We start from the raw sequence: 18,740 nt of genomic DNA, 5'->3' as shown, positions 1-18,740 counted from the left end.
CAAAACCGCCGTTTTTCACCCCAAAACCGCCGCCCCCAGAACATCAGCATGTCGGTGGAGGGCGACTACACCTACCTGCGCATCAACTTCTTCTGCCCGGGCAGCGCCCTGGGCCGCAACGAGGGCAACATCTTCCCCAACCCCGAGGCCACCTTCGTCAAGGAGATGTGAGTGACCGACTGACCCCTCCGCGGTCACCCCGCGGTCACCCCGTGGTCACCCTGTGGTCACCCTGCGGTCACTCTGCCCCCAGAACGTACCGCGCGTCCAACCTGAAGCCGCCGGGCGAGCAGACGGTGCCAGCGTCCAACCTGCAGAACGCCTTCCGCATCATCAAGGAGGTGCAGAAGCGCTACAAGACCCGCGAGGCCGAGGAGAAGGAGAAGGAGGTGGGCAGCGGTCACTCGGGGTCACTCGGGGTCACTCAGGGGTCAGTGGTCACTCAGTGGTCAGTGGTCAATGGTCAGTGGTCAGCGGTCGCCTTCCGCATCATCAAGGAGGTGCAGAAGCGCTACAAGACCCGCGAGGCCGAGGAGAAGGAGAAGGAGGTGGGCAGCGGTCACTCGGGGTCACTCGGGGTCACTCAGGGGTCAGTGGTCAGTGGTCAGTGGTCAGTGGTCAGCGGTCGCCTTCCGCATCATCAAGGAGGTGCAGAAGCGCTACAAGACCCGCGAGGCCGAGGAGAAGGAGAAGGAGGTGGGCAGCGGTCACTCAGTGGTCACTCAGGGGTCACTCAGGGGTCAGTGGTCAGTGGTCAGTGAGTGGACGTTGAGAGCAGCGTGGTCGGTCAATGAGCGAGCGTTGCGTGGTCATTGGGTTGGTGTTGGGTGGATGTTGAGTGGTCAATGAGTGGACATTGAATGGTCAGTGAGTGGTCAGTCAGTGGTCAGTGGTAGGTGGACATTGAGTTGTCAGTGGTCACTCAGTGGTCAGTCAATGGTCAGTGGTCAGCGGTCACCTTCTGCATCATCAAGGAGGTGCAGAAGCGCTACAAGACCCGCGAGGCCAAGGAGAAGGAGAAGGAGGTGGGCAGCGGTCACTCAGTGGTCACTCAGGGGTCACTCAGGGGTCAGCGGGCAGTGGTCAGTGAGTGGACGTTGAGTGGATGTTGGTTTGTCAATGAATGGTCATTGAGTGATTGTTGAGGGGGTGTCGGTCAATGGATGGTCAATGAAAGGTCATTGAGTGGTCAGTCAGTGGTCAGTGAGTGGTCAGTGGACATTGAGTGGTCAGTGGTCAGTGAGTGGACATTGAGAGGATGTTGAGTGGTCAATGAATGGTCATTGAGCGATTGTTGAGTGGATGTCGGTCAATGGATGGTCAATGAAAGGTCATTGAGTGGTCAGTCAGTGGTCAGTGAGTGGTCAGTCAGTGGTCAGTCAGTGGTCAATGGGTGGTCAGTCAGTGGTCAGTGGTCAGTGGTCAGTGAGTGGACATTGAGAGCAGCGTGGTTGGTCAATGAGCGAGTGTTGCGTGGTCATTGGGTGGACATTGAGTGGTCAATGGATGGACATTGAGTGATCAATGAGTGGTCAATGGATGGTCATTGAGTGGACATTGAGTGGACATTGAGTGGTCAATGAGTGGTCAATGGATGGTCATTGAGTGGACATTGAGTGGACATTGAGTGGACATTGAGTGGTCAATGAGTGGTCAATGGATGGACATTGAGTGATCAATGAGTGGTCAATGGATGGTCATTGAGTGGACATTGAGTGGACATTGAGTGGTCAATGAGTGGTCAATGGATGGTCATTGAGTGGACATTGAGTGGTCAATGGATGGTCAATGGGTGGTCATTGAGTGGTCAATGGATGGTCATTGAGTGGACATTGAGTGGTCAATGGGCGGTCACTGGTCATTGAGTGGACAGTAGGTGGACATTGAGTGGTCAATGGATGGTCATTGAGTGGACATTGAGTGGTCAATGGATGGTCATTGAGTGGACATTGAGTGGTCAATGGGTGGTCACTGATCATTGAGTGGCTGTTGAGTGGTCAGTGGTCACTCCATGGTCACCCAGCGATCCCCAGCAGTCACTCAGTGATCACCCATTGGTCACTCAGTGGTCACTCAGTGATCCCCAGTGGTCACCCAGTGGTCACCCAGCGGTCACTCAGTGGTCACCCAGTGGTCACTCGCGGTCACTCGCGGTCACTCGTGGTCACTCAGCGGTCACTCAGTGGTCACTCAGTGATCACCCATTGGTCACCCTGTGATCACCCATTGGTCAATGGGTGGTCACTCATCGATCCCCAGCGGTCACCCGTGGTCACTCGCGGTCACTCGTGGTCACTCGCGGTCACTCGCGGTCACTCAGTGGTCACTCAGTGGTCACTCGCGGTCACTCGTGGTCACTCAGCGGTCACTCACGGTCACCCGTGGTCACTCGTGGTCACTCACGGTCACTCGCGGTCACTCGTGGTCACTCGCGGTCACTCGCGGTCACTCGTGGTCACTCGTGGTCACTCGCGGTCACTCGTGGTCACTCAGTGGTCACTCAGTGGTCACCCGTGGTCACTGGCGGTCACTCAGTGGTCACTCAGTGGTCACTCGTGGTCACTCGTGGTCACTCAGCGGTCACTCGCGGTCACTCGCGGTCACTGGCGGTGCTCTCCGCGTCCGCAGGGCATCGTCAAGCAGGACTCGCTGGTCATCAACCTCAACCGCAGCAACCCCAAGCTCAAGGACCTCTACATCCGGCCCAACATCGCCCAGAAGCGCATGCAGGGCGCCCTGGAGGCCCACGTCAACGGTGACCCCAAAAAACCCCGATCCCGCCCAAAATGACCCAAAACCGCCCCATCCCGCGGGAGTTACGGGCTCCGGGGGGTCCCTCTGGGGCTCCTCGAGGGGTTTGGGGGTTCCTCGAGGGGTTTGGGGGTTCCTCAAGGTTCCTCTGGGGTTTCTCGAGGTTTTCTTGGGGTTCTTTGACGTTTTTTGGGGGTTCTTTGATGTTTTTTGGGGGTTCCTCGAGGTTTTTCTGAGGTTCCTCGAGGTTCCTCTGGGGTTCCTCAAGGTTTTCTTGGGGTTCTTTGAGGTTTTTTTGGGGTTCTTTGACGTTTTTTGGGTTCTTTGATGTTTTTTTTGGGGTTCTTCGAGGTTTTTTGGGTGATTTTTGGAGGTTCCTCGAGGTTTTTCTGAGGTTCCTCGAGGTTCTTCTGGGGTTCCTCAAGGTTTTTTTGGGGTTCTTTGACGTTTTTTGGGGGTTCTTTGATGTTTTTTGGGGTTCCTCAAGGTTCCTCTGAGGTTCCTCGAGGTTCTTCTGAAGTTCCTCAAGGTTTTTTTGGGGTTCTCTGACGTTTTTGGGTTCCTTGAGGTTTTTTTGGGCTTCTCGGACACTTTTTGGGTGATTTTTGGAGGTTCCTCGAGGTTCTTCTGAGGTTCCTCGAGGTTCCTCTGGGGTTCCTCAAGGTTCTTATGGGGTTCTTTGACGTTTTTTGGGGGGTTCTTTGATGTTTTTTGGGGGTTCCCCGAGGTTTTTCTGAGGTTCCTCAAGGTTCTTCTGGGGTTCCTCAAGGTTCCTCTGGGGTTCCTCAAGGGTTTTTTGGGGTTCTTTGACGTTTTTTGGATTCTTTGAGGTTTTCTTGGGGTTCTTCAGCATTTTTTGGGTGATTTTTGGAGGTTCCTCGAGGTTCTTCTGAGGTTCCTCGAGGTTCCTCTGGGGTTCCTCAAGGTTTTTTTGGGTTCTTTGAGGTTTTTTGGGGTTCTTTGACTTTTTTGGGGTTCTTTGACGTTTTTTGGAGTTCTTGGACACTTTTTGGGTGATTTTTGGAGGTTCCTCGAGGTTCTTCTGGGGTTCTTTCACGGTTTTTGGGTTCTTTCACGTTTTTTTGGGAGTTTCTCGAGCTTTTTTGGGGTTCTTCGATGTTTTTTGGGTTCCCCTGCGTTTTGGGGTGGATTTTGAGGTGATTTCCATGGATTTCGGGTCCCCATGAATTTTGGGGTGAATTCTGTGGATTTCGGGGTGGATTTTGGGGCGTTTCCCTGAATTTCGGGTCCTCACGAATTTCGGGCTGAAATTCCCAGATTTTGGGGTGATTTATGTGGATTTTGGGGTGGATTTCGGGGCAGTTCCCCTGGATTTCGGGTCCCCACGAATTTTGGGCTGAAATCCGCAGATTTTGGGGTTTTTTTTTTGTTTTTGGGGCGATTCCCCCGAATTTTTGGTCCCCATGAATTTTGGGGACAATTCCACAGGTTTTGAGGTGGATTTTGGGGTGGATTTTGGGGCAGTTCCCCTGGATTTCGGGTCCCCACGAATTTTGGGCTGAAATCTGCGGATTTTGGGGTGGTTTTTGTGGATTTTGGGGCAGTTCCCCTGAATTTCGGGTTCCCACCAATTTTGGGCTGAAATCCGGGGATTTTGGGGTGGTTTTTGTGGATTTCGGGGCGTTTCCCTGAATTTTTGGTTCCCATGAATTCTGGGGACAATTCCCTGGATTTTGAGGTGGATTTTGGGGTGATTCCCCAGGATTTTGGTTCCCGTTAATTTTGGGCTGAATTCTGCGGATTTTGGGGTGGTTTCTGTGGATTTTGAGGTGGATTTTGGGGTGATTCCCCAGGATTTTGGTTCCCATGAATTTTGGGCTGAATTCCGGGGATTTTGGGGTGGTTTCTGTAGATTTTGGGACGATTCCCCTGGATTTTGGGTCCCCACCGATTTTGGGCTGAATTCCGCGGATTTTGGGGTGGTTTTTGTGGATTTTGGGGCAGTTCCCCTGAATTTCGGGTTCCCACCAATTTTGGGCTGAAATCCGGGGATTTTGGGGTGGTTTTTGTGGATTTCGGGGCGTTTCCCTGAATTTTTGGTTCCCATGAATTCTGGGGACAATTCCCTGGATTTTGAGGTGGATTTTGGGGTGATTCCCCAGGATTTTGGTTCCCGTTAATTTTGGGCTGAATTCTGCGGATTTTGGGGTGGTTTCTGTGGATTTCGGGGTGATTCCCCTGAAGTTTTAGTTCCCATGAATTCTGGGGCGAATCCTGCTGTGTTTGGGGTGGATTTTGGGGTGGTTTTTGTGGATTTCGGGACGATTCCCCTGGATTTTGGGTCCCCACCGATTTTGGGCTGAAATCCGCGGATTTTGGGGTGGTTTCTGTGGATTTCGGGCTGGATTTCGGGGCCGTTTCCCCTGAATTTTTGGTTCCCATGAATTCTGGGGACAATTCCCTGGATTTTGAGGTGGATTTTGGGGTGATTCCCCAGGATTTTGGTTCCCGTTAATTTTGGGCTGAAATCCGCGGATTTTGGGGCGGTTTCTGTGGATTTCGGGCTGGATTTCGGGGCCGTTTCCCCTGGATTTTTGCTTCCCGTGAATTCTGGGGCGAACCCCGCGGGTCTCGGGGCCGTTCTGGCGGCTCCGGAGCCCCCGCGGGTTTTGGGCTGAATTCGGCCGTTTTTGGGTGCGCGCGCCCGCAGGGTTCCGCTTCACGTCGGTGCGGGGGGACAAGGTGGACATCCTGTACAACAACATCAAGCACGCCGTGTTCCAGCCCTGCGACGGCGAGATGATCATCGTGCTGCACTTCCACCTCAAGGTTCTGGGCCGAAAAACCCCGGGTTTGGGCAAAAACGCCGATTTGGGGGAAAAAAACGCAATTTTGGGCAAAAAACGCGGGGAAAAAAACCCCAAAGTTCCGGGGCAAAACCCCCCAATTTCGGGGTTTGTCCTGGGTTGGGTCGGGTGTGGGGGTCTGGGGTGGGAGTGAAGGGTTTTGGGTTAAAATCGTGGGGTTTTGGGCAAATTCCTCAGTTTTGGTTGGAGACCCTCAGGTTTTTGGGAAGTTTTGGGGTTTTGGGTTGAAACCCTGGGATTTCGGGCAAACTCCCCAGTTTGGCTCACATATTATCAGTTTTTGGTAAAACTCTGAAATTTTGGGTGGAAATCCCCCAATTTTGGGCAAACTCCTCAGTTCGGGTCAGATACTGTCAGTTTTTGGTAAAACTCCACAATTTTGGGTGGAAATCCTGGGGTTTTGAGCAAACTCCTCAGTTCGGGTCGAACACCCACATTGTTTTTGGAAAATTCCGGGATTTCGGGTTGAAATCCTGGGATTTTGGGCAAACTCCCCAGTTCGGGTCAGGCACTGTCGGTTTTTGGTAAAATTCTTCAATTTTGGGTGGAAATGGTGGGATTTTGGGCAAATTCCTCGGTTTTGGTGGGAGACCCTCAGGTTTTTGTAAAATTCCGAGATTTTGGGTTGAAATCCTGGGATTTTGGGCAAATTCCTCATCTTTGATTGGAGACCCTCAGGTTTTTTTGAAAATTCTGGGATTTTGGGTTAAAACCCTGGGATTTCGGGCAAACTCCCCAGTTTGGCTCACATATTGTCAGTTTTTGGTAAAACTCTGAAATTTTGGGTTCAAATCCCCCAATTTTGGGCTCCAACCCTGGGAATTGGTCTCAAAACCGAGCAATTTCAAGCTGGAATTTTGGGTTTTTTTCCCCCAAAGTTTGGGTGTTTTTCCCCAAAATCCCCCAATATTGACCCAATTTTATTAACTTGGGGTCCAAACCCCGAAATTTTGGGTTGAAATCCCCCAATTTTGGGCTCCAACCCTGGGAATTGCTGCCCAAACCGGGCGATTTCGAGCCGGATTTTGGGCTTTTTTCCCCCAAAATTTGAGGTTTTTTCCCCAAAATTTTGGGGCTTTTTTCCCCAAAATCCCCCAGTTTTGACCCCAATTTTGTTAACTTGTGGTCCAAACCCCGAAATTTTGGGTTCAAATCCTCCAATTTTGGGCTCCAAACCTGGGAATTGCTGCCCAAACCGGGCGATTTCGAGCCGGATTTTGGGGTTTTTTCCCCCAAATTTTGGGCTTTTTTCCCCCAAATTTTGAGGTTTTTTCCCCCAATTTTGGGGTTTTTTTGCCCAAAATCCCCCAATTTTGACCCCAATTTTGTTAACTTGGTGTCCAAACCCCGAAATTTTGGGTTCAAATCCCCCAATTTTGGGCTCTAACCCTGGGAATCGCTGCCCAAACCGGGCGGTTCGGAGCCGGAATTTGGGGTTTTCTGGGTTTTTTCCCAAAATCGCCGTTTTTCGCCCCAGAACGCCATCATGTTCGGCAAGAAGCGGCACACGGACGTGCAGTTCTACACCGAGGTGGGCGAGATCACCACGGACCTGGGCAAGCACCAGCACATGCACGACCGCGACGACCTCTACGCCGAGCAGGTGCGTTGGGGGCCGAACCCCGCGGTTTTGGGGCATTTTGGGTTCAATTCTCGGGATTTTGGGTTCAATTCCCGCGATTTCGGGGCGTTTCGGGGTCAGTTCTTGGGATTTTGGGGCATTTCGGGGACAATTCCTGCGATTTTGGGGCATTTCGGGTTCAGTTCCCGGGATTTTGGGGTTCAGTTCCCGGCATTTTGGGGCATTTCAGGGACAATTCCCGGGATTTTGGGGACGATTCCTGCGATTTTGGGGCATTTTGGGTTCAATTCCCGCCATTTCGGGGCATTTTGGGTTCAATTCTCGGGATTTCGGGGCATTTCGGGTTCAATTCCCACGATTTCGGGGTTCAGTTCCCGGGATTTTGGGGCATTTTGGGGACGATTCCCAGGATTTCGGGGCATTTCGGGTTCAGTTCCCGCAATTTCGGGGCATTTCGGGGACAATTCCCAGGATTTTGGGGCATTTCGGGTTCAGTTCTCGTGATTTTGGGGCATTTCAGGGTTCAGTTCCCGGGATTTTGGGGACGATTCCCGGGACTTTAAAGTTCAGTTCCCGCGATTTTGGGGCATTTCGGGTTCAATTCTCCGGATTTTGGGGTTCAGTTCCTGGGATTTTGGGGCATTTCGGGGGCGATTCCCGCGATTTTGGGGCATTTCGGGGACCATTCTTGCGATTTTGGGGCATTTCGGGGTTCAGTTCCCGCGATTTTGGGGTTCAATTCCCGGGATTTCGGGGCATTTTGGGTTCAATTCTCAGGATTTCGTGGTTCAGTTCTCGGGATTTTGGGGACGATTCCCGGGACTTTGGGGTTCAGTTCCTGCGGTTTTGGGGCATTTCGGGGACGATTCCTGGGATTTTGGGTTCAATTCTCGGGATTTTGGGGCATTTCGGGTTCAGTTCCCGCGATTTTGGGGCATTTCGGGAACGATTCCCGCGATTTCGGGGACAATTCCCAGGATTTTGGGGCATTTCGGGTTCAGTTCCTGCGATTTTGGGGTTCAGTTCCTGGGATTTTGGGGCATTTCGGGGACAATTCCCGAGATTTTGGGGCTTTTTGGGGTCAATTCTCGGGATTTCGGGGTCAGTTCCCGGGATTTCGGGGCATTTCGGGGTCAGTTCCCGCGATTTTGGGGCATTTCGGGGACAATTCCTGCGATTTTGGGGTTCAGTCCCCGCGATTTCGGGGCATTTTGGGTTCAATTCCCGGGATTTTGGGTTCAATTCTCGGGATTTTGGGGCATTTCGGGTTCAGTTCCTGCGATTTCGGGGACAATTCCCAGGATTTTGGGGCATTTCGGGTTCAGTTCCTGCGATTTTGGGGCATTTTGGGGACAATTCCTGCGATTTCGGGGCATTTTGGGTTCAATTCCCGCCATTTCGGGGCATTTTGGGTTCAGTTCCCGGGATTTCGGGGCATTTCGCGTTCAATTCCCGGGATTTTGGGGCATTTTGGGTTCAGTTCCCGGGATTTCGGGGCATTTCGGGGTCAGTTCCCACGATTTCGGGGTTCAGTTCCCGGGATTTTGGGGCATTTCGGGTTCAATTCTCGGGATTTTGGGGTTCAGTTCCTGGGATTTTGGGGCATTTCGGGGGCGATTCCCGCGATTTTGGGGCATTTCGGGGACCATTCTTGCGATTTTGGGGCATTTCGGGGTTCAGTTCCCGCGATTTTGGGGTTCAATTCCCGGGATTTCGGGGCATTTTGGGTTCAATTCTCAGGATTTCGTGGTTCAGTTCTCGGGATTTTGGGGACGATTCCCGGGACTTTGGGGTTCAGTTCCTGCGGTTTTGGGGCATTTCGGGGACGATTCCTGGGATTTTGGGTTCAATTCTCGGGATTTTGGGGCATTTCGGGTTCAGTTCCCGCGATTTTGGGGCATTTCGGGAACGATTCCCGCGATTTCGGGGACAATTCCCAGGATTTTGGGGCATTTCGGGGACAATTCCTGCGATTTCGGGGCATTTTGGGTTCAATGCTCGCGATTTTGGGGCATTTTGGGTTCAGTTCCTGGGATTTTGGGGCATTTCGGGGACAATTCCCGGGATTTTGGGGCATTTCGGGTTCAGTTCCCGGGATTTCGGGGCATTTTGGGTTCAATTCCGGGATTTTGGGGCATTTTGGGTTCAGTTCCCGCAATTTTTAAAGTTTTTTTCACATTTTTTAAAATTTTTTTTCACGTTTTTTAAATTTTTTTTCACATTTTTAAAATTTTTTTCACATTTTTAAAATTTTTTTTCACATTTTTAAAAATTTTTCTCACATTTATTTGGATTTTTTTTCACATTTTTTAAAATTTTTTTTCACATTTTTAAATTTTTTTTCACATTTTTAAAAATTTTTCTGATATTTATTTAGCTTTTTTTTCACTTTTTTAAAAATTTTTTTTTTCACATTTTTAAAAAATTTTTCTTTTGCGCTTTTTTTTTAATTTTTTCTCACATTTTTTTCAAAATTTTTTTAATTTTTTTTTTTTTTCCCCACATTTTTTAATATTTGTTTTTTCCACATCTTTGAGGTTCTGCACGGAACCGGGGCTGTTTTTGGGGCCGTTTCCGGGGATTTGGGGCCGTTTCCCGTGGGGTTTTTTGGGGTTTTGCCCCCGATCGAGTTTTGGGGCGAATTCCGGGGGTTTTGGGCGCAGATGGAGCGGGAGATGCGGCACAAGCTGAAAACGGCCTTCAAGAACTTCATCGAGAAGGTGGAGGCGCTGACCAAGGAGGAGCTGGAGTTCGAGGTGCCCTTCCGGGAGCTGGGGTGAGTCCGGGGCCAAAAACGGCGAAAACGGGAAAAAATGGGGGGGAAAATTGGGGGGGAAAACCGGGGGAAAATAGGGGGGGGAATGGGGGAAAATTTGGGGGAAAAAGGGGGGAAAAACAGGAGAAAAAACAGAGGGGAAATGGGGAGAAAAATGGGGGAAAATGGGGGGAAATGGGGGGGAAATGGGGAAAATATGGGGGGGGAAATTGGGGGGAAAAGGGGAGAAAATGGGGAAAAATTGGGGGGAAAAAACGGGGGGAAATGGGGAGAAAAATGGGGAAAAATAGGGGGAGAAAATGGGGAAAATTGGGGAAAAATAGGGGGAAAAATGGGGGGGGAAATGGGGGGAAAATGGGGGGGAAATGGGGAAAATATGGGGGGGAAAATTGGGGGGAAATGAGGGGAAAATTTGGGGGAAAACAGGGGGGGAAAATGGGGGAAAAAAGGGGGGGAAATGGGGAGAGAAAATGGGGAAAAATTGGGGAAAAATAGGGGGGGGGAAATGGGGGGAAATAGGGGGGGAAATGGGGGAAAAAATTGGGGGGAAATGGGGGGGAAATGGGGAAAATATGGGGGGGAAAATTGGGGGGAAATGAAGGGAAAATTTGGGGAGGGGAAAAGGGGGGAAATGGGGGAAAAACAGGGGGGGAAATGGGGAGAAAAATGGGGAAAATGAGGGGAAAATGGGGAGGAAATGGGGAGGAAATTGGGGGGGAAAAGGGGAGAAAATGGGGAAAAATTGGGGGGAAATGGGGAAAATATGGGGGGAAAATTGGGGGGAAATGAGGGGAAAATTTGGGGGGAAAAAGGGGGAAAAATGGGGAAAATGAAGGGGAAAAAATGGGTTGGAAAATGGGGGAAAAAAAGGGGAAAATGGGGTAAAAAACCAGAGGAAAATACTGGGAAAGTCTGCAATTTTGGGGCCATTTTTGGGGATTTTGGATCATTCCCAGGGACTTTGGGTCACTCCGGATTTTGGGGCCAATTTTGGGCGATTTTTTTGTCACTCTGGATTTTGGGTTCATTCCTGGGGATTTTGGGGCCATTTTCGGGGATTTGGGCCCGTTTTGGGCCCGTTTTGGGTTCATTCTTTGCGTTTTGGGGCTCGTTGCTGGTTTTGGGTCCATTCCCGGCGGTTTTGGGTCCATTCCCGGCGGTTTTGGGTCCGTGCAGGTTCAACGGCGCCCCCTACCGCAGCACCTGCCTCCTGCAGCCGACCAGCAGCGCCCTCGTCAACTGCACCGAGTGGGTGAGTGAGGGTGGGACGGACAGACGGACACAGACAGGGACAGACAGACAGGTACAGACAGGTGAGATAGGGACAGACAGACAGACAGGGACAGACAGGTACAGACAGGTGTGAGATAGGGACAGACAGACAGACACAGACAGACAGACAGATCCCCTCGTCAACTGCACCGAGTGGGTGAGTGCGGGACGGACGGACAGATGGACAGGTGAGATAGGGACAGGCAGACAGGCAGACGAGACCTCAGGTGTAACTCAGGTGTATCCCAAGTAACTCCAGGTGTAACCCAGGTGTAACCCAGGTGTATCCCAGATTACTCCAGGTGCACTCAGGTGTATCCCAGGTGTATCCAGGTGTACCCAGGTGTACCCAGGTGTATCTCAGGTTACTCCAGGTGTATCCCAGCTTACTCCAGGTGTATCCCAGGTGTATCCCAGGTGTAACTCAGGTGTATCCAGGTGTATCCCAGGTGTATCCCAGGTGTATCCAGGTGTATCCCAGGTGTATCCAGGTGCACTCAGGTTACTCCAGGTGTATCCCAGGTGCACCCAGGTGTAACCCAGGTGTGTTCACAGCCCCCGTTCGTGGTGACGCTGGACGAGGTGGAGCTGATCCAGTGCCCCAGGTGTACCCAGGTGTATCTCAGGTGTACCCAGGTGTATCCCAGGTGTATCCAGGTGCACTCAGGTGTATCCCAGATTACTCCAGGTGTATCCAGGTAACCCCAGGTGTTTTCCAGCCCCCGTTCGTGGTGACGCTGGACGAGGTGGAGCTGATCCAGTGCCCCAGGTGTATCTCAGGTGTATCCAGGTGCACTCAGGTGTATCTCAGGTGTATCTCAGGTGTATCCAGGTGTACCCAGGTGTACCCAGGTGTATCTCAGGTAACCCCAGGTGTTTTCCAGCCCCCGTTCGTGGTGACGCTGGACGAGGTGGAGCTGATCCAGGGCCCCAGGTGTAACTCAGGTGTATCTCAGGTGCACTCAGGTGTATCCCAGGTTACTCCAGGTGTAACTCAGGTGTACCCAGGTGTATCCCAGGTGTATCTCAGGTTACTCCAGGTGTATCCAGGTAACCCCAGGTGTTTTCCAGCCCCTGTTCGTGGTGACCCTGGACGAGGTGGAGCTGATCCAGGGCCCCAGGTGTAACTCAGGTGTATCCAGGTGTATCCCAGGTTACTCCAGGTGTAACTCAGGTGTATCCCAGGTGTACCCAGGTGCACTCAGGTGTATCTCAGGTGTACCCAGGTGCACTCAGGTGTATCCCAGGTTACTCCAGGTGTATCCAGGTGCACTCAGGTGTAACCCAGGTGCACCCAGGTGTAACCCAGGTGTGTTTTCCAGCCCCCGTTCGTGGTGACGCTGGACGAGGTGGAGCTGATCCAGGGCCCCAGGTGTATCTCAGGTGTATCTCAGGTGTATCCCAGATTACCCCAGGTGTATCCCAGGTGTATCCAGGTGTAACTCAGGTGTATCCAGGTGTACCCAGGTGCACTCAGGTGTATCCCAGGTTACTCCAGGTGTATCCAGGTGCACTCAGGTGTATCCCAGGTGTATCTCAGGTGTATCCAGGTGCACTCAGGTGTAACCCAGGTGCACCCAGGTGTAACCCAGGTGTGTTTTCCAGCCCCCGTTCGTGGTGACGCTGGACGAGGTGGAGCTGATCCACTTTGAGCGGGTGCAGTTCCACCTGAAGAACTTCGACCTGGTCATCGTCTACAAGGACTACGCGCGCAAGGTCACCATGATCAACGCCATCCCCGTGGCCTCGCTCGACCCCATCAAGGAGTGGCTCAAGTGAGATTCGGGGTGAAACCCGCGGCTTTTGGGGCTCAGGGCGTTTGCGCAGCATTTTTTCAGATTTTTTTGGGGTTTTTGGGGATTTTTTTTGGATTTTTTTGGGATTTTTTTTTTTTTTTTTGATTTTTTTTTTAATTTCTTTTTTTTTTTATTTTATTTTTATTTTTTGGGGATTTTTTTTGAATTTTTTAAAATTTTTTAAAATTTTCTGGGATTTTTTGGGGATTTTTTTGAATTTTTTTTTTTTTTTTATTTTTTTAGGAATTTTTGGGGGGGGGGGGATTTTTTGGGGATTTTTTTATTTTTCAGATTTTTTTCAGATTTTTTTTTTTTCCTGATTTTTTTAGGGTTTCCTTGAATTTTTTTTAAATTATTTTTTAAACATTTTTTTTTATTTTTTTGGGGAGTTTTTTGGAATTTTTTAGGATTTTTTTTTTTTAATTTTTTGGGATTTTTTTAGAATTTTTTAGGATTTTTTTTGGATTTTTTATTTTATTTTATTTTTTGGGATTTTTTTAGAATTTTTTAGGATTTTTTTTTTATTTTTTTAGGATTTTTTTTGGGGATTTTTTTAGAATTTTTTTAAGATTTTTTTCTTTTTTTTGTATATATTTTGGGGGGGATTTTTTGGGGATTTTTTTCAGATTTTTTTTTTAATTTTTATTTTATTTTTTTAGGATTTTTTTTTTTGGGAGGGGATTATTTTGAATTTTTTAGGGTTTGTTTGATTTGGTTTATTATTATTTTTTAAAGATTTTTTTTCTGATTTTTTTTTTCCTGATTTTTTAAGGTTTTTTAAGGGTTTTTTTTTTCCTGTGGATTTTTTTTTTTTTAGGATTTTTTTCAGATTTTTTTTTTTTCTGATTTTTTTAGGGTTTATTTGAATTTTTTTTATTATTTTCTAAACATTTTTCTGATTTTTTTAGCGTTTATTTGAATTTTTTTCTATTATTTTTAAACATTTTTTTCTGGTTTTTTTAGGGTTTATTTGAATTTTTTTTATTATTTTTTAAAGATTTTTTTTCTAAACTTTTTTTTCTGATTTTTTAAGGTTTTTTAAGGTTTTTTGCCTGTCCGCCCCCTCTCTCACCTGTGTCTGTCCCTCACCTGTCCCATGTCTCACCTGTCCGTGTCTCACCTGTCCCACCTGTCTGCATCCAATGTCCCTCACCTGTCCCTCACCTCTCCCACCTGTGTTTTATCTGTATTTCACCTGTCCCTGTGTCTCACCTGTCCCTCACCTGTCCCTCACCTGTTCCTCACCTCTCCCACCTGTGTTTTATCTGTATTTCACCTGTCCCTGGCTCACCTGTCTCACCTGTCCCTGTTTCACCTGTCCCTGTTTCACCTGTCTCACCTGTCCCTCCCCTGCCTCACCTGTCCATCCCTCACCTGTGTCTCACCTGTCCCTGTCTCACCTGTCCCTGTTTCACCTGTCCCTGTTTCACCTGTGTCTCACCTGTCCCTCACCTGTCCATCCCTCACCTGTCTGTCTCTCCCCTGTCCGTGTCTCCCCTGTATCTCACCTGTGTCTCACCTGTATCTCTCACCTGTCCCACCTGTGCCTCCCCTGTCTCTCCCCTGTCTCACCTGTCCCTCACCTGTCCATCCCTCACCTGTCTCTCACCTGTCTCACCTGTCCCTCCCCTGTCCCTGTCTCCCCTGTCTCTCTCACCTGTCCCTCCCCTGTGTCTCACCTGTCTGTGTCTCCCCTGTCCCTCACCTGTCTCTCCCGTCCCTGTCTCACCTGTCCCTCACCTGTCCCTCCCCTGTCTCTCACCTGTCTCACCTGTCCCTGTCCCTCCCCTGTCTCTCACCTGTATCTCTCCCCTGTGTCTCACCTGTCCCTGTCCCACCTGTCTCTCTCACCTGTCCCTCACCTGTCTCTCACCTGTCCCTCCCGTCTCACCTGTCTCTCTCCCCTGTCTCTCTCACCTGTATCTCTCCCTGTCCCTCCCCTGTCTCACCTGTATATCTCTCCCCTGTGTCTCACCTGTCCCTGTCCCACCTGTCTCTCTCCCGTCCCTCACCTGTCCCTCCCCTCTCTCCCCTGTCCCTCTCCCCTGTCCCTCACCTGTCCCTCACCTGTCCCTCCCGTCTCACCTGTATCTCTCCCCTGTCTCACCTGTATCTCTCCCCTGTCCCACCTGTCTCTCTCCCCTGTCTCTCACCTGTCCCTCACCTGTCCCTCCCCTGTCTCACCTGTATATCTCTCACCTGTGCCTCACCTGTGCCTCACCTGTGTCTCACCTGTCCCTGTCTCACCTGTCTCTCTCCGCTGTCTCTCACCTGTCCCTCTCACCTGTGCCTCACCTGTGCCTCACCTGTGCCTCACCTGTGCCTCACCTGCAGCTCGTGTGACCTCAAGTACACGGAGGGGGTGCAGTCGCTCAACTGGACCAAGATCATGAAAACGATCGTGGACGACCCCGAGGGCTTCTTCGAGCAGGGGGGGTGGAGCTTCCTGGAGCCCGAGGGCGAGGTGGGGGCACACCTGGGCACACCTGGGCACACCTGGATGGGGGAAAAACGGGGAGAAATGGGGAAAAAATGGGGAAAATCGGTGAAAAAATGGGGAAAATCGGGGTAAAAATGGGGAAAATCGGGGTTAAAATGGGGGTTTGGGCTCACCTGGGCACACCTGGGCACACCTGGGCACACCTGGATGGGGGAAAAATGGGGAAAAAACGGGGAGAAACGGTGAAAAAACGGGGAAAATCGGGGTTAAAATGGGGAAAATCGGGGTTAAAATGGGGGTTTGGGCTCACCTGGGCACACCTGGGCACACCTGGGCACACCTGGATGGGGGAAAAATGGGGAAAAAACGGGGAGAAACGGTGAAAAAACGGGGAAAATCGGGGTTAAAATGGGGAAAATCTGGGTTAAAATGGGGGTTTGGGATCACCTGGGCACACCTGGGCACACCTGGGCGGGGAAAAAACGGGGAGAAACAGTGAAAAAATGGGGAAAATCGGGGTTAAAATGGGGGTTTGGGCTCACCTGGGCACACCTGGGCACACCTGGGGAGCGAAAAATGGGGAAAAAACGGGGAAAATCGGGGTTAAAATGGGGAAAATCGGGGTTAAAATGGGGATTTGGGATCACCTGGGCACACCTGGGCACACCTGGATGGGGAAAAAGGGGGAAAATGGGGAAAAATGGGGATTTTTGGTTAGAAGTAGGGATTTTGGGGTAAAAATGGGGATTTTTGGGGTACAGATGGGGATTTTTGGGTGAAACCCGGGGGTTTTGGGGTACAAATGGGGGTTTTGGGGTACAATGGGATTTTGGGGTGAAAATCGGGGATTTTAGTTAGAAACCCGGGGATTTTGGGGTACAATGGGGATTTTGGGGTGAAAACCCGGGGTTTTGGGGCACAAACGGGGATTTTTGGGGTACAAACAGGGATTTTTGGGTACGAGTGGATTTTGGGGTGAAAACCCGGGGTTTTGGGGTACCAACGGGGATTTTTGGGTACGCGTGGATTTTGGGGTGAAAACCCGGGAGTTTTGGGGTACAAACGGGGATTTTTGGGGTACAAACGGGGATTTTTGGGCACGAGTGGATTTTGGGGTGAAAACCCGGGGTTTTGGGGCCGCCGGCGCAGGGCTCGGAGGCGGAGCCGGGGGAGTCGGAGTCGGAGCTGGAGGACGAAACCTTCAACCCCTCGGAGGAGGATGAGGAGGAGGAGGAGGACAGCGATGAAGATTACTCGTCCGAGGCCGAGGAGTCAGGTGGGGAAAAAATGGGGGAAAAACGGGGAAAATGGGAAAAATGGGAAAAAATAGGGAAAAAACTGGGGGGAAAAACGGGGAAAAATGGGGGAAAAACGGGGGAAAATGGGAAAAAATGGGGGAAAAATGGAAAAAAATGGGGAATAATGGGGGAAAAAATGGGGAAAAAACGGGGGGAAAAATGGGGAAAAAACGGGGGGAAAAATGGGGAAAAAAATGGGGAAAAATGGGGGAAAAATGGAAAAAAATGGGGAGAAAACGGGGGGAAAAACGGGGGGAAAAAACAGGGGGAAAAAACGGGGGGAAAATGGGAAAAAAATGGGGAAAAAATGGGGGGAAAAATGGGAAAAAAAAGGGGGAAAAAATGGAGGAAAAAAATGGAGGAAATAAAAAGAAAACTTGGGTGAAAAAATTAGAAAAAAATTGGGCATAAAAATGGGGTGAAAAAATGAGAAAAAATGGTTTAGAAATTAGAAAAAAAATGGGCGAAAAAATGGTGAAAAAATGAGAAAAATGGGGTGAAAAAAAAAAGAAAAAAATTGGGTGAAAAAATGAGAAAAATGGGGTGAAAAAATGGGGTGAAAAAATGGGGTGAAAAAATGCGAAAAATTGGGTGAAAAAATGAGAAAAAAATGGTGAAAAAAATGAGAAAAAAATGGTGGAAAAATGAGAATAATGGGGTGAAAAATGGGGGAAAAAAATGGGGATTTTGGGGTGAAAAATGGGGGTTTTGGGGGCGTTTTCTGTGCACCTGGGGGCACCAGGAGGAGGAAAAAATAAAAAAATGGGGTAAAAATGGAGATTTTTGGTTAAAAATGGAGATTTTTGGGTAAAAATGGGGATTTTGGGATGGAAATGGGGATTTTGGGGTGAAAAATGGGGATTTTTGGGGGTTTCGGTTCACTGGGCAAGGCTTGAGGGGGAATATGGGGAAAAAAGTGGAAAAAATGGGCAAAAAGTGGGGGAATTGGAATTAAAAATGGGAATATTGGGTCAAGATGGGTGTTTGGGGTTAAAAATGGGAATTTGGGGTCAAAAATGGCAATTTTGAGTGAAAAACGGGGATTTTGGGAGGTTTGGGCTCATTCTGGGGCCATTTTCCCTTTTTTCCCATTTTTCTCATTTTCCCCTCCCCTGTTTTTTCTTTTATTTTTCTGGGGTTTTTTTTTTTTTGGTATTTTCCGCATTTCCCATTTTTCCCTGGTTTCCCCCCATTTTTTTCCTATTTTTACCCATTTTTTAATCATTTTTTGATTTTTTTTTTCCCATTTTTTCCCCCATTTTCCCCCATTTTTCCCGTTTTCCCGGGTTTTTCCCCCAGAATACTCCAAGGACTCGCTGGGCTCGGAGGAGGAGAGCGGGAAGGACTGGGACGAGCTCGAGGAGGAGGCGCGCAAAGGTCAGACCCAAAAACCCCCGGATTCGCCCCAAAATCGCCACACCCCAAAATCACCCCAAAAACCCCCGGATTCGCCCCAAAATTCACCCCGAAAACCCCCAGATTCACCCCAAAATTCACCCCAAATTCACCCCAAAAATACCAAACCCCAAAAACTCCCAAATTCACCCCTAAAATTCCACCCAAAAACCCCCAAATTCACCCCAAAATTCACCCCAAAAACCCCCGAATTCGCCCCAAAAACGCCAAACCCCAAAAACCCCCAAATTCACCACAAATTCACCCCAAAAAGCCCCAAATTCACCCCAAATTCACCCCAAAAACACCAAACCCCAAAAACCTCCAATTCACCCCTAAAATTCCACCCAAAAACCCCCAAATTCAACCCAAAATCACCCCAAAAACCAAAAAATTCACCCCAAAAACACCAAACCCCAAAAACCCCCGAATTCACCCCAAAATTAACTCCAAAAACCCCCAAATTCACCCCAAAAATACCAAACCCTAAAATCACTCTAAAAACCCAAAAATTAACCCCAAAAACCCCCGTATTCACCCCAAAACAACAAACCCTGGATTTCACCCCAAAATTAACCCCAGAACCCTCAAATTTCACCTGA

General features: G+C 49.5%; 1 protein-coding gene across 1 annotated transcript in view; it reads left to right on the top strand.

Annotated features, from left to right (window-relative positions):
* The window catches only part of SUPT16H (SPT16 homolog, facilitates chromatin remodeling subunit), a 40,821-nt gene that overhangs the window by 21,116 nt on the left and 965 nt on the right, over window positions 1-18,740 (top strand). The window contains exons 15-25 of the mRNA XM_066570160.1: window positions 40-167; window positions 254-389; window positions 2,629-2,755; window positions 5,423-5,541; window positions 7,057-7,182; window positions 9,825-9,937; window positions 11,114-11,189; window positions 12,815-12,984; window positions 15,340-15,469; window positions 16,595-16,721; window positions 18,043-18,120. Of these exons, the coding sequence (XP_066426257.1) occupies window positions 40-167; window positions 254-389; window positions 2,629-2,755; window positions 5,423-5,541; window positions 7,057-7,182; window positions 9,825-9,937; window positions 11,114-11,189; window positions 12,815-12,984; window positions 15,340-15,469; window positions 16,595-16,721; window positions 18,043-18,120 (1,330 nt within the window). The remainder of the gene's footprint in view (window positions 1-39; window positions 168-253; window positions 390-2,628; window positions 2,756-5,422; window positions 5,542-7,056; window positions 7,183-9,824; window positions 9,938-11,113; window positions 11,190-12,814; window positions 12,985-15,339; window positions 15,470-16,594; window positions 16,722-18,042; window positions 18,121-18,740) is intronic.

Source organism: Molothrus aeneus, unplaced genomic scaffold (assembly GCF_037042795.1).
Source record: "Molothrus aeneus isolate 106 unplaced genomic scaffold, BPBGC_Maene_1.0 scaffold_240, whole genome shotgun sequence".
Lineage (NCBI taxonomy): Eukaryota > Metazoa > Chordata > Aves > Passeriformes > Icteridae > Molothrus > Molothrus aeneus.
Note: the sequence above shows the minus strand (reverse complement) of the source record. Positions and strands in the feature narration are given on the sequence as shown.